The sequence below is a fragment of the Muscardinus avellanarius genome (assembly GCF_963383645.1).
Source record: "Muscardinus avellanarius genome assembly, chromosome: 19".
NCBI classification, from domain to species: Eukaryota; Metazoa; Chordata; class Mammalia; order Rodentia; family Gliridae; genus Muscardinus; species Muscardinus avellanarius.
Window position 1 is genome coordinate 38,199,016 of NC_137805.1, and position 13,348 is coordinate 38,212,363.

General features: G+C 40.6%; 1 protein-coding gene across 4 annotated transcripts in view; it reads right to left on the reverse strand.

The window, feature by feature from the left end:
- TOP1 (DNA topoisomerase I) overlaps positions 1 to 13,348 on the reverse strand; it is a gene marked incomplete at both ends in the record, with an annotated part of 100,062 nt that overhangs the window by 15,714 nt on the left and 71,000 nt on the right. For all 4 annotated transcript variants that reach the window (XM_080716147.1, XM_080716146.1, XM_080716145.1 and 1 more), the window contains 4 exons: positions 5,388 to 5,532; positions 5,798 to 5,985; positions 8,109 to 8,231; positions 9,126 to 9,247. In XM_080716147.1, the coding sequence (XP_080572273.1) occupies positions 5,388 to 5,532; positions 5,798 to 5,985; positions 8,109 to 8,231; positions 9,126 to 9,247 (578 nt within the window). The remainder of the gene's footprint in view (positions 1 to 5,387; positions 5,533 to 5,797; positions 5,986 to 8,108; positions 8,232 to 9,125; positions 9,248 to 13,348) is intronic.

Genomic DNA, 13,348 nt, shown 5'->3' on the forward strand with positions numbered 1-13,348 from the left:
AGGTTACTGAAATTATGCTTTAATCATCCCTTTCTTTTATGTTAAAAAGAGAAAGGAAGGAAAAAAATAACATAGGAAAACCACTTTCCAATTAAAAGGGCTTACAAGTGCATTTCAAAAGACACAAGGAAAATGGCTCAAGAAAAACTGCCCAAACCACAATAATCAGCACATGAATTCATCTTATTTAGCATTTCATATAATAATCTGACAAAGACTTTCTTTCTTTCTTTTCTTTTTTTTTTTTTTTTTTGTGGTACTGGGGTTCCTGGAAGCCCTTCTACCTCCGGGCTCCACTCCCAGGACTATTTTATATTTTTGAAACAGGGTCTCTTACACCAGCGCGGCTGGCTTCGAACCTGTGCGATCCTCCTGTCTCCACCTCCCAAGTGCGGGGATTACAAGCGTGCGCCACCACGCCCGGCGTGACAAAGACTTTCAAAGAAATGTTTAGTATGCAAAATGATAAAAAGTTAAGTGAAGTGTGGTGGTACACAGCTATGATCCTAGTACTTGGGAGAGCAACACAGAAGTATCACAAATTAGAGGCCAGCTTCAGCAAATTAGCAAAACTGTTTGAAAATTTAAAAAGATAGTTTTTTAAAAAGGGCTAGGGGTGTAGCTCAGCGGTAGAATGCCACTCAGTTCAATAGTTCAATTGAGAGCAAGGAGGAGGAGGAGGACAAGAAGGAAGAGGGAGAAGGGGAAAAAGAATGAACCTGCGCAAGAGAAGTCTGAGATTTCAGAATCAGAGAGCAGTAAAGATTTAAAACTTTCTACTTATAGGTAATATAATTGTTTACATAAAACCACCAATAAAGAAGACAATTTAAACTAATAAACTTTCAGTAACTATAAAAAAAAACTTTCAGTAACTAGATCTAAACAACTCTTACAACATTCAAAAGTCAAGAGCATTACCATTTGAATAGCAACCAACAAATATATAAGAAAACAATCTCATTCACATTAGCAATAATAAAGTTTTGAAAAATGTGTAAAAGCTAGCTGGTATATTATTTACTTTTTTAAACTAAAGATCACTTTGTAGCTTTGTTTTTAAAATGATGATCATTAGTTTGTCAGAGCTCCTGCCAAGGGCACCTGTGGCCAGTAAAGCTCTAAATCTGTTTCCACCCACAAAGCAGCAGGGCTTCCTTATCAAATCACTACAGATAAGATGGTGAAAAATTGATAGAAAAAAAGGAGGTAAAAAAATCCCTCCCTCCATCTTCTTTTATGAAGTAAGTATCACAAAGCATAAAGTGTATATACCTATGTAACTAGGGAATAGAAACCAAGGGCATCTGTCTCTGAGCTGCACCCCAGCCCTATTTTTTAATTCTTTATTTTGAAACAGGGTCTCACTGAGTTGCAAAGAGCCTCGCTAAGTAGCTGAGGCTGTTAGCAAACCCGATCCTCCTGTCTCAGGCTCCCAAATGCTGGGATTACAAGTGTGCACCACCATGCTCAGCTAAAATATTTTATTTTTAAATAAATAAAGGATGGAACCCAGGGGCATTTGACCTCCGAGCTACATCCTCTGCCCTATTTTTTTATTCTTTCTTTTTGAAAGAGCGTCTCACTAAGTTGCGGAGGACCTAAGTAGCTGAGGCTATCCATGAACCGTGATCCTCAGGTCTCAGCCTCCCAAATGCTGGGATTACAAGCATGTGTCACCATGCCCGACTTATTCTTTATTATTATTATTATTATTATTATTATTATTATTATTTGTGTGTGTGTGTGTGTGTGTGTGTGTGTGTGTGTGGTACTGGGGTTCTTGGAAGCCCTTCAACCTCCGGGCTACACTCCCAGACCTATTTTATACTTTTTTACATTTGGAAACAGGGTCTCTTAAGCCAGTGCGGCTGTCTTCAAACTTGCGTGATCCTCCTGTCTCCGCCTCCCAAGCGTGGGGATTACAAGCCTGCGCCACCATGCCCGGCTTATTCTTTATTTTAAAACATGGTCGCACTAAGTTGGAGAAGGCCTAAAGTAGCTGCTCTGCTGGCCGAGAACCTGTAATCCTCCTGTCTCAGTCTCCCAAGTACTGGTATTACAGGCTGAGCCACCACGCTCAGTTTATTTTTTTGAAAATGCTACTTTTGGTGGCAGTTCAAGGTTAAAAACCATTCAAGATGTGGTCGAACTCCACCCTCTAAAGACAGCACTGTTCTGCTGAGTAGAAGTCAGCCTAGGACAGGACTGAAAGTATGCTCAAGAGGTTGACCCCCACCCCACTGGTGCCACACTTCCAGCCTGCAAAGCCTCTTCCTGGGATTCCACCCGAGTTGGCCAGCCAGGCATTCTGACTTGGTACAAGGTTTTATGGAGAGCCCACCTCTGGATGACACAGAGTCACTACCATCATCACTACCCAGAAACTTGTACAGATGCCTACTGTGTACAGTAGCTATCTAGCTATTGTCTGGAATACAAACAGCTGGCTTTCTGGAGTATCTAACAAAGATCTCAACTCCCCCCACCCCGACCCCTGCGGTACTGGGTTTGGAACACAGGGGCATTCTACCTCTGAAATACACCCCCAACCCTATTTTTTATTTTCAAACAGGGTCTCACTGAGTTGCGGAGGGCCTCACAAAGTAGCTGAGGCTGTCCGCGAACCATGATCCTCCTGTCTGCCTCCCAAATGCTGGGATTACAAGCGTGCATCACCACACCCCAGCATAGATCTCAACTTTTAAACAGGCTGTTTGATCAACTCAAATCTTCACTGATAGGAATACATGGCACATACATACAAACTGTTTACTTCTCTCCAACCCATTGCCATCACCTGTCTGACTTATATCTCCTTTCTGATGTGGTACCAGGGATTGAACCCAGAGGCATTTTGTGGCTGAGGTAAATAACCCCCCCCCAACTTTTTAAAAGTCTCCACAGAGAAGCAGCCAGAATAATAAATTATGTCACGTTTCCAACACGTAAACCTGGTATTATTTCCAAACTCTTTAAAATCCAGGTAAGTGGCTTCCTTTTGGACTTGAAGATCTGGATTAACTCTCGATAGCCTCCTCTCATTACTTTCTTGCTCATTATATTCCAACCATGCTGGCCTTCTTTCTTGTCCTCAAAACACCAAGCTGTTTTTCCTCTCAGGGCTTTTAAAAACATTCTTGCTAAAATGAGGCTACCTGTGTTGCCAGTTCTTCACAGTTTTCTATCCAGAGTAGGACATGGTCTTCTTGTCAGCACATCACTTAAGGCTGGCAATAATTTTACAATGGAATGTCACAGGAAGCATGAGGGGACTAAAGTTCTAATTTAAGAGTCAAATAAGATTTAAGTTAGTGTTAGTAGTTACCAAATCCTAAATGTTTTTTTTTTTTTTTGCTCCCACAGACTAAATTTAGTAATCTACAAATGGTAGCAAAAGTGTATGTGTTATATTGTTAAGGTTAATATAATCAAATGTCAATTTAGGAGAAAATGCCCTATTTTTGGTGGTGATAGTACTTTTTGGGAATTAAACCCAGGGGCTTTCTGCCTCTGAGATATATACACCCACAGCTGAAGCTGTCCACGAACCTCGATCGTCCAGTCTCAGCCTCTTCGAATGCTGGGATTACAAACGGGCAACACCATGCCCAGCTTCTATACTTATTTTAAACCAGGCAAAGTACCTTTTCCAATTTATTTGAAGAAAATATACAGATAGAAATTTTTCTTTACAAAAGTTGTAAAATGTAGAAGAACACAAGGCTATAAGCTAGAAAATACGTAGTTTAATCTCAGGTTATGTAGCTCTCACAATCTAACAGTTAAATCTTAAATCTCTATAAACTGGGATTAAGAAAGTTTTTAGTCACAGTCTCCTGAATGTAAAAAGTTAAGTTCAGCTGGGTGTGGTGGCACATACTTGTAATCCCCGGGCTTGGGAGGCTGAGACAAGAGGATGGCAGAGGTCTGAAGCCAGCCTCAGCTACTTAGTGAGGCTCTCAGCAACTTAGTGAGACCCTGTTTCCATAAGTATAAAGTAGGTCTGGGAGTATAGCCTGGAGGTAGAAAAGCTCCTGGGTTCCACTCCCAGTACCACCAAAAAAATAAAAAATAATAGAGCCAGAAAGAACTCCTGAGCAAGTCATTTAAGAAACATGTTATATTTGTCATCTTTTTTTTTTCCTCCTGGTACTGGGGATGGAACCCAGGGGCATTCAACCTCTATGCTACACCCCCTGCCCTATTTTTTTGTGTGTGGGGGGGCAGCGGATCTGGGATGGAGCCCAGGGATGTTTTTACCTCTGAGCTACACTTCCAGCCCTACTTTTTTATTCTTTATTTTGAAACAGGGTCTGAGTTGCAAAGGGCCTCACTAAGTAGCTGAGGTGGTCTGTGAACCATGATCCTCCCGTCTCAGCCTCCTAAATGCTGGGATTACAAGCGTGCACAACCACGCCCAGCTTATTATTCTTTATTTTGAAACAGTCTTACTAAGTTACTGAGGGCCTCACTAAATAGCTGAGGTTGCCCACGAACCACGATCCTCCAGTATCAGCCTCCCGAATGCAGGTATTACAAGCATGTGTAACCATGCCCGGCCCTACTTTTTTTTTTATTCTTTATTTTAATACAGTCTCACTAAGTTACCGAGGGCCTCACTAAGTAGCTGAGGTAGTCCACAAACCACGATCCTCCGGTCTCAGCCTCCCAAATGCTGGGATTACAAGCTTGTGCCACCATGCCCAGCTTCCTTGGGTGTGTTTTAACGAAGCCCAGCTTTCTTTTAGGGTACATTCACAGTTTTGAGGCAAGCTGGTATATAGCTAGCAGGCTAATAGGATCTGAAGAAAAATTTGTCCTTCCAATGACTCTATCAACAACACAGGGTACACATACTTTATGGCGTGCTTTCCAGAGATATTATCCCATCTGGTCATGGTTGACCTACCAGGTGAGATCTTTGGAAGCTACAAGGGTATATTTTACACATCATTTCTGGATTCAGAGAAATTATATTCCTTTCCTCAGAGCCAGGAATAGTGAGAAAGAATGAGAATTACAGAAGCCAACATATGTTACTACACTCATGACATTCTGACCACTGGACAGAAAGCAAGGAGGACAAGGCAGGTATGGCACCTGTCCTGTTTATCAAGGCAATTTCTAGCACCACATATACACTGTGTCTGGCACATACTGGGGTCTTGGTGAATATTTATGACTTAATAAATAAATAAATAAATAAAATTACAATGTGATGCAAAAACCCCACACATTTTAGAGAAGTTACCAGATAATGCTAATTTTTTAGTGGGGAGGTTTTGAATTTGTTAAAATGAGTTTAGATGACAGTAACATTACATTTCAACAACCAGACAAAGATGATTCGCTCCATTGATGTGTGAAGCTTAGTATCCCTTTACCTTGATTCGAGAGCTGGGATTCAGCATGATGTATTTAATGGAACCCTGGATGTTCTCTGTCCAGGAGACCAGCCAAGTGACTTTGTTATCATGCCGAACTTCTTTCCACTTATGGCCAGGAGGAGGAGAAGGAACCTTGGCATCTCTATAGAAACAATGAAGTGGGAGGGCAGGGAAATCAGAAGTGACAAACAATTTCACCTTTCATGACCCGAAATAGACATATATGCTGAGCATCAATTTCCAAATTCCCTCCTCACAAGCTCTGAAAAGCACTAAGAGCCCTATCTGTGGAAATACCATGTTGCTCTATTTATCTCCCTTCTGAACAGTCCTCTTTAACATGGGAACTGTTCCCGGCTAGTGGCAGCAAAGGAAGCCTGTGGCCTCATTTCTGGCCCACTGCTCACTTGCTACAGTTGATGATGATGTCCTCAGGCATGATCCTTCTTTTCAGCATGCCCATCTTGGGGTGGTTGCCACGGCCACGAAAGAGCCCGGGAGGCTCTATCTTGAAGTTGGCAATCCTCTCTCTATGGTTATCCATAATACAGAAGCCATATTCTTTCAGTAATTTTTCATTTTCTTCTTTGATTTTCTGGAATACAGCAAGGAGGTACTCATGATAGATTCAAACTACTGTTCTACTCACCTATTTTTTATCCCTGTGAAAGAACAGGTCAAAGTAAAGCCTAAACATTACCAAGAAATGAATTCAATTAAAGGAAAACCTCTAGGAGGTAGAATGGCCCTAAGGTTCCACCCCAGTACCACAAAAAGAAAAGAAAAAAAAAAATACCATTGGAAAAGTGGTAGTGTTAAACGAGATGGAGAGCAGCCTCATCAAAGAACAGCTCCAGAGCCCAATTAGTTGAACAGTATTTCACATGTTTTATTTTGTTTGTTTGTTTGTTGACACTGGGGGTGGAACCCAGGGGATATTCTACCTCTGGGCTACACTCCAGGACCTATTTTATACTTTATTTGGAAACAGGGTCTCAATAAATTGCTGAGAGCCTCACCCAGTAGCTGAGGCTAGCTTCGAACCTGTGTGATACTCCTGTCTCAGCCTCCCAAACGCTAGTATTACAAGCATGAGCCACCACACCCAGCCGTATGTATCATGTATTTTTAAATCCAGACAAACCTGCATCATAGATTCTTCCCTAGTTACATTGGTATATACACTTTATGCTTTGTGATACTTGCTCCAGAAAAGATGTGGGGAGGGATTTTTGACCTCCTTTTATTCTATCAAATTTTCACCATCTTATCTGTAGTGATTTGATAAGGAAGTCCTGCTGCTTGTGGGTGGAAACAGATTTAGAGCTTTACTGGCCACAGGTACCCTTGGCAGGAGCTCTGACAAACTAATGATCATCATTTTAAAAACAAAGCTACAAAGTGATCTTTAGTTTAAAAAAGTAAATAATATACCAAATTCCACTAATTTGGAATACTAGCGATAAGATTAACTTGAGACTGACAAGTTTAAAACAGTTATCATTTGTATAATAACTCAGAGTTTTTGTTGTTTTGGCATTAGAAATTGAGCCCAGGGGCCTTCTACCCCTAAGTTGTGTTGTTGAAGCTGGCTTCAAACTTATAATCTATCAGCCTCCCAAGTACAGGCTCACAGGTGTATACCACCATGTCTAGCACTAACTCAGTAATTTTTAAACTAAGGCTCCAAATAAACCTTAAACCACCTAAATTATATAAACATGCTAAGTCCTTTAAAAATATTAAAACCAGAGGCCTTGAGGTACAAAAAATTCCTTAATACCATTAACTTCTGAACTTCTGGTTGGAAAAAACATAAAATTCTAGCCTGATTCTTATATATTGGGGATTGGCAACTTTTTTTTAAATCTTCATTTATTTATTTTGTGGTACTGAGAATTGAATCCAGGGGCATTCTACCTCTAAGCAACACATCCAGCCCTATTTATTTTTCTTTTTTTGGTGGGTCTGGGGATGAAACCCAAGGCATTTGACCGCTGAGTTACATCCCCTGCCCTATTTCGTATCTTTATTGCGAAGCAGGGTCTCACTAAGTTGCAGAGGACCTCACCAAGTAGCTGAGGCTGTCCGTGAACCATGATCGTCTGGTCTCAGCCTCCCGAATGCTGAGATTACAAACATGTGCCACAATGCCCATCTTCCTCCAGCCCTATTTTACTTTCTATTTTGAAACAGGGTCTCACTACTTGCTAAGGTTGGCCTCGTAACTGAGATCCACTGCTCTCAGCACCCAAGTACTGGGATTACAGGTGTGTGCTGCCATGCCCAGCCACCCCAGAGTTCTTATACTGAGCCATGAATAAAATGCTTAATCACATACTTCACTCTAATTAAATGGTTAAATTTTTAGACTCTTAGGCTTAGAATTCTAAACATTTTTGGGGGGTACTGGTGACTGAGCACATGTGTATTCTGCCTCTGAACTATACCCCAAATCTCTTTTTGTTACTCATTTTAAAACAGGGTCTTGCTAAATTGGTCAGGCTGGCCTTAAACCTGGGATCCTCCTGTCTCACCCTCCCAAGTATTAGGATTACAGGCTTGGGCCATCACATCCATCTTAGAATCCTAAAGTCTTTTACTGTAGGACAATGGAAAATAATTTAAGTCAGTGCTGTGTCACAAGAACCAAGATGAAAGTTAGACAAACTAATCACTATTCCAAAATTCTCTATGGTTTAGTAAGTTCTGTAGTACCAATTTCTCTTCCTTGCTCATCTGTTTCCGAGCTTCTGACTGGGCTTTGAAATACTGGCTCATCTGATTAAAATCACATTTGCTTAGGTTGGTGATAGTATTCTTCTCTTCATTTGTCATTTCCTAGTCAAAAGAAAAGGGGGAAATAAGAGAAAACTGTAAATTCACGAAAAAACTCTCAGGTCTCTGCAATTACACCAAAGCTCCATTTTTTCAGTCAAGGGTGTCTGGAGAAGTAGCCAATCTAAATTAGTGAGTTTTGAAAAAAGAAAAAAATATATATACACACATTGCTTTCTTCTATTATAAGATGAATATTTAATATAAAATGTTTAAATGATATCTTTCAGAAAGATTACTCTTATGTTCTTTCTTGGGCTCCTTGGCAAACTGCCACAAATCACAGGCATATAAATAGTTTAAAAATATGAATATCTATCAATTATTTTAACGACTAGAGAAAGTTCCATACTCATTCTCTGTTAGAATCATTACCCTCGCTCTATTACCTCATTAATTTGATTTTTAGAATCAGTTCACAAGGCCAATTTTTGTTTGGCTTTGGTCTGGTCACACATTGAGAACAATGAGATTTTTAATACCACCTAAGCAGATATAGCATATGTGTGTGGTTTAAGAGCCCAAAGCATATGTAGCAAATCAACAAGAATCAAGACTGAATGAGGTGTCAGATTAAACTCCTCAACAGCAGAGAGAGAAGCCCTGCAGAGACAAACACTTCTTTACCTAATAAAGCTGAGAGGTTTTCTGTTTGGCTTAATCAGACAAACCCCTTCCCACAGCCATATGAGCTGAGAGGAAAGAAAGAGAAGTATTCTTGTTGCAATGAAACCACACATAATATAATAAATGAACAGACAAATCATACCACTTTCAATAAAATTAATAAAACTCACGATTTACTTCAGGTAAATTTTTATAAAATTATAGTTCATACTTAGTACTTGACCAACACATGTGAAAGCTACTAGGATATTAATACATGGGCTGTAGTACCTTTCTCCAGTCTTTAAAGAAATTTTTCCTAAATATTTCCTTAGTAGTATATTCATGGTCGAGCATTTTTGCAAAGAACGTAGCTACTTCTTCTGCTTTGGGGCTCAGCTTCATAACTTTACCTAGAGGAAAAAGTGGTTCCAAAAAGTGAGGTGTAGCATTCATGTCCTAAGTATAAATATTGAGTGCTGGAGACTTCTTTATTAATGGTCTACCTTTCCAAGGTATACAAGGGCCTGGCGACACAGTTACAAGGACACGACAAAGACAACATACTGATCATCTACTTGTGTGAATTCTCTTCCTCTTTAGCAGATATTTACCTGGGTCATTCTCTGGAGACTATGCCAGTTAACTGTTCCCAGGTGCCTGCTCAGGATAGGGATGATCTGGGGAAGGCCCAGCCACTCTTCCTTTTCCTTTCAGCAAGCAGAGTCCTGTACACCTCTTCAATGGTTTTTAAAAATCAAATCCTCAGAGGGACTCCTGCCACTGCTAAGCTAAGCAGCCTCTGTTCAAGAAGGGGAGGAAGGGATAGGGCAGGGAATGGAAGAAAGGAATTGTGGGGAAAAGAAATAGGCATCTTTCTTCTTCAGAGTTAGGTGGGTGGAGTATGAATAAGAAAATATATTCATAGCAGGCAAGCCAGATTTCCTAAGGCTTAAGTAAGTCCTTCCTCTAGAACCTTGCTAATCAAAGCGTGGTTCATAGAACAAAACCATCTGTATCACAAAGGAGTCTATTAGAAATGAACCCCCAAACCTAAGGTCTACTGAATCAGAAGTGGTATTTTAATAAAACTCATCTTCACATAAGAGTTTGCAACGCACTGCTCTGGAATACAGGTTCTATGAGGCTGCTTCTTTAATCAAAACAGGGATTATCCTTAGCACAAGGGATGGTTGGGATTTCTAGTAGCATGCATAGAAAGCTGTTCTAAACGAGCCCTGATGTTTCACAATGAAAGCTGCTAAATGGTAAAGAAAATCTAGATGGGACCTTGGGGTTTTGTGTACCTTAATTAGATAATAAAGCAATAAAAGAAAAGTACTTCGAAGTTTAATCTACTTTACAAAGAAAGTACTTTAAAAGTACTCTTAGGGCCAATTTCCATTTTTTCTTGAAAATCCCACTTTACAACACCATCTGGAATCAATTCATGCCATAATAACGGCATCTGAGCCAGTATGGTGGCACATGCTTGTAACCCCAGTACTTGGGAGACTGAGACAGGAGGATCACAGGATTGTGGCCAGCATCCCAACTTCTTAGTGAAACCCTGTTTCAAAATAAGAAATTAAAAAAAAAAAAAAAGGGCTGGGGGATAGCATGAAGGTAGAATGTTCCTGGGTTCAATCCCCAGTACTGCAAAAAAAAAATCAATAAAAAATAAGGCTAGAGAGTTGAGCATGGTGCCACATGCTTGTAATTCCAGTACTTGGGAGGCTGAGACAGGAGGATCGCAGGTTCATGGCCAGCTTCAGCTATTTAGTGGGGCCTCCAAAACTTACTGAGCCCCTGTTTCAAAAATAAAGAATAAAAAATAGGGCTGGGGGTGTAGCTCAGAAGAATGCCCCTGAATTCAATCTCTAGTACTGTGCAAAAAAAGGAAAAAAAAAAAAAAAAATATATATATATATAAAATTCAAAAACATTTGCTGTATTTTAAATGAGGTTAAATAAAATTCTACTGCCTCACTATTCTAAACAAGTCAACATTCATTACAGGCACCTAAAATATAACTAGAAATCTGTGAAAACCCCAGGAGAAATCTCATCTTTTTTTTTTTTTTTTTTTTTTTTTGCGGTATTGGGGATGGAACCCAGGGGCATTTGACCTCCAAGCTACACCCTCAGCCCTATTTTTTATTCTTTATTTTGAAACAGGGTCTCATTGAGCTGCAGAAGGCCTAAATAGCTAAGGCTGCCTACGAACTGCGATTCTCCTGTCTTAGCTTCTCAAATGTTGGGATTATAAGCATGAGTTACCATTCCTGGCTCAGAAATCTCATCTAATGATGACTGGAAAGTGATCATTTCTTCTTCTTTTTTTTTTTTTTTTTTTTGTGGTACTGGGGATGAAACCCAGGGACATTCTACCTCCGAGCTACACCCCAGCCCAATTTTTTAGTTTTTTACTTTTGAAATAGGGTTTCACTGAGTTGTGAAGAGGCTTGCTAAGAAGCTGGTCACATAAACCGTGATCCTCTGGTCTCTACCTCTCGAATGCTGGGATTACAAGCGTGTGCCACCACGCCGAGCCAAAGTGATCATTTCTGATTGTAGGAATGTAGCATAAAATTCAAACTCATGGCAGACAGAAAGAACCTGTTAGGCCATAATTTGAAAGGCCAGCAGGTGGCGCCACTTTGCCCTTACAAACTTCTCAAGCTTTTGCTTTAGAAACTGCTAGATTTTTATAAACTTCCTGTTCTTTCCCAGAATTTCCCAGCTCAGGTCTGAACTAGAGTTGCCAGTAAAACTGACATGACTCCAATATAAAGCAAAATATTTATCCATTAAGAATAAAAAGTAACACTGGGCGTGGTGGCGCACGCTTGTAATCCCCACGCTTGGGAGGCAGAGACAGGAGGGTCGCGCAGGTTCCAAGCCAGCCGCGCGCGCTGGCTTAGGAGACCCTGTTTCCAAATAAAAAATGTAAAAATAGGTCTGGGAGTGTAGTCCGGAGATAGAAGGGCTTCCAGGAATCCCAGTAACACCACCACCACCACCAAAAAAAAAAAAAAAAAAAAAGAATAAAAAGTAAGCTGGGTGTGGTAGCGCATGCTTGTAATCCCAGCATTTGGGAGGCTGAGACTAGAGGATTGTGGTTCATGGACAGCCTCAGCTACTTAGTGAAGCCCTCTGCAACTTAGTGAGACCCTGTTTTGAAATAAAGGCTAAAAAAATGTAGGACAGGGGTTCTAGCTTGGAGGTTGAATGCCCCTGGGTCCCATCCCTGAACCCACAACAACAACAACAAAAAAACAAAAAACAAAAAAAAAACAATAGTAAGCCGGGCATGGTGGCGCATGCTGTGACCCCAACTTGTAACCCCAGCATTCGGGAGGTTGAGACTGGAGGATTGTGGTTCGTGGATAGCCTTAGCTACTTACTTAGTGAGGCCCTCCACAACTTAGTGACACCCTGTTTCAAAATAAAGAATAAAAAATAGGGCAGCAGGTGTAGCTCAGAGGTCAAATGCCCCTGGGTTCCATCCCTAGACCTGCAAAATAAATAAATAAATAAATAAATAAATAAATAAATAAATTAAAATAAGTGAGCCAGGTATGGTTCACACCTGTAATCCCAGTATTTAGGAGGCTGAGACAGGAGGATTACAGGTTTGAGGACTGCCTTAGCAATTTAGTGAGACTATCAACCTAGAAAGACCCTATTTCCAAATAATAAATAAATAAATAAACAAACAATCTAATTGGGCTGGGATGTATGTAGCTCAAAGGTAGAATGCTTCTGGGTCCCATCTTAGTCTCTATGTCTGTCTGTCTGTCTCACACACACACACACACACACACACACACACACACTCTCTCTCTCTCTCTCTCTCTCTCTCTCTCAAAACAAATGGCAAGAAAAATGTAAACTGTTCTCTGGTATGTTTGGTATAAAATAAATATTAATAACATTTGAAGGAGGGAGGCACCCTGAGCTATTTTACTGAATTCTGTCCCAGTAGAGGAAGCAATTGTGACCTCTCTTAAACTATCAAAAAGTAAAATAATGGCTCCCTACAGCAGGGTTGTGGGAGGATGATGTGAAGGTTCCTGGCAATGGTAATACTTTATGGAAAAGACTGAGCTCCAGGAAAAGGAATCTGCTGAGTCAGAGCTGAAGCTGAAGGTCCTTAGCAGAGGCAGCAATTCATTGCTTCAGCCAGCTCATGCCCTTCCTCCCTGGCAGGTTCTAAAAGAATCCAAATTCTTCTCCCCAGAGAGTGAACAGTACTTCATTATCAGTCTGGACTAACTAGTCACATATTTTTTACTTACTGCAGAGTGGAAGTTTACACAATCAAAGAGAAGAAATCCCAGAGGGATGTCCAACTGAGTAAAGGCTAAAGCCCTGGAACTGGATCATGGAGGAATAGGCAAGAACAGAGAAAAGGGACCACGGTGATGAGGGAACTCACCCAGGCCACAGCTTCGCATTTTCAAAAGTAAGACCAACTTAGCCTCCCCTTCAATCATTGGAACCTCAAACGA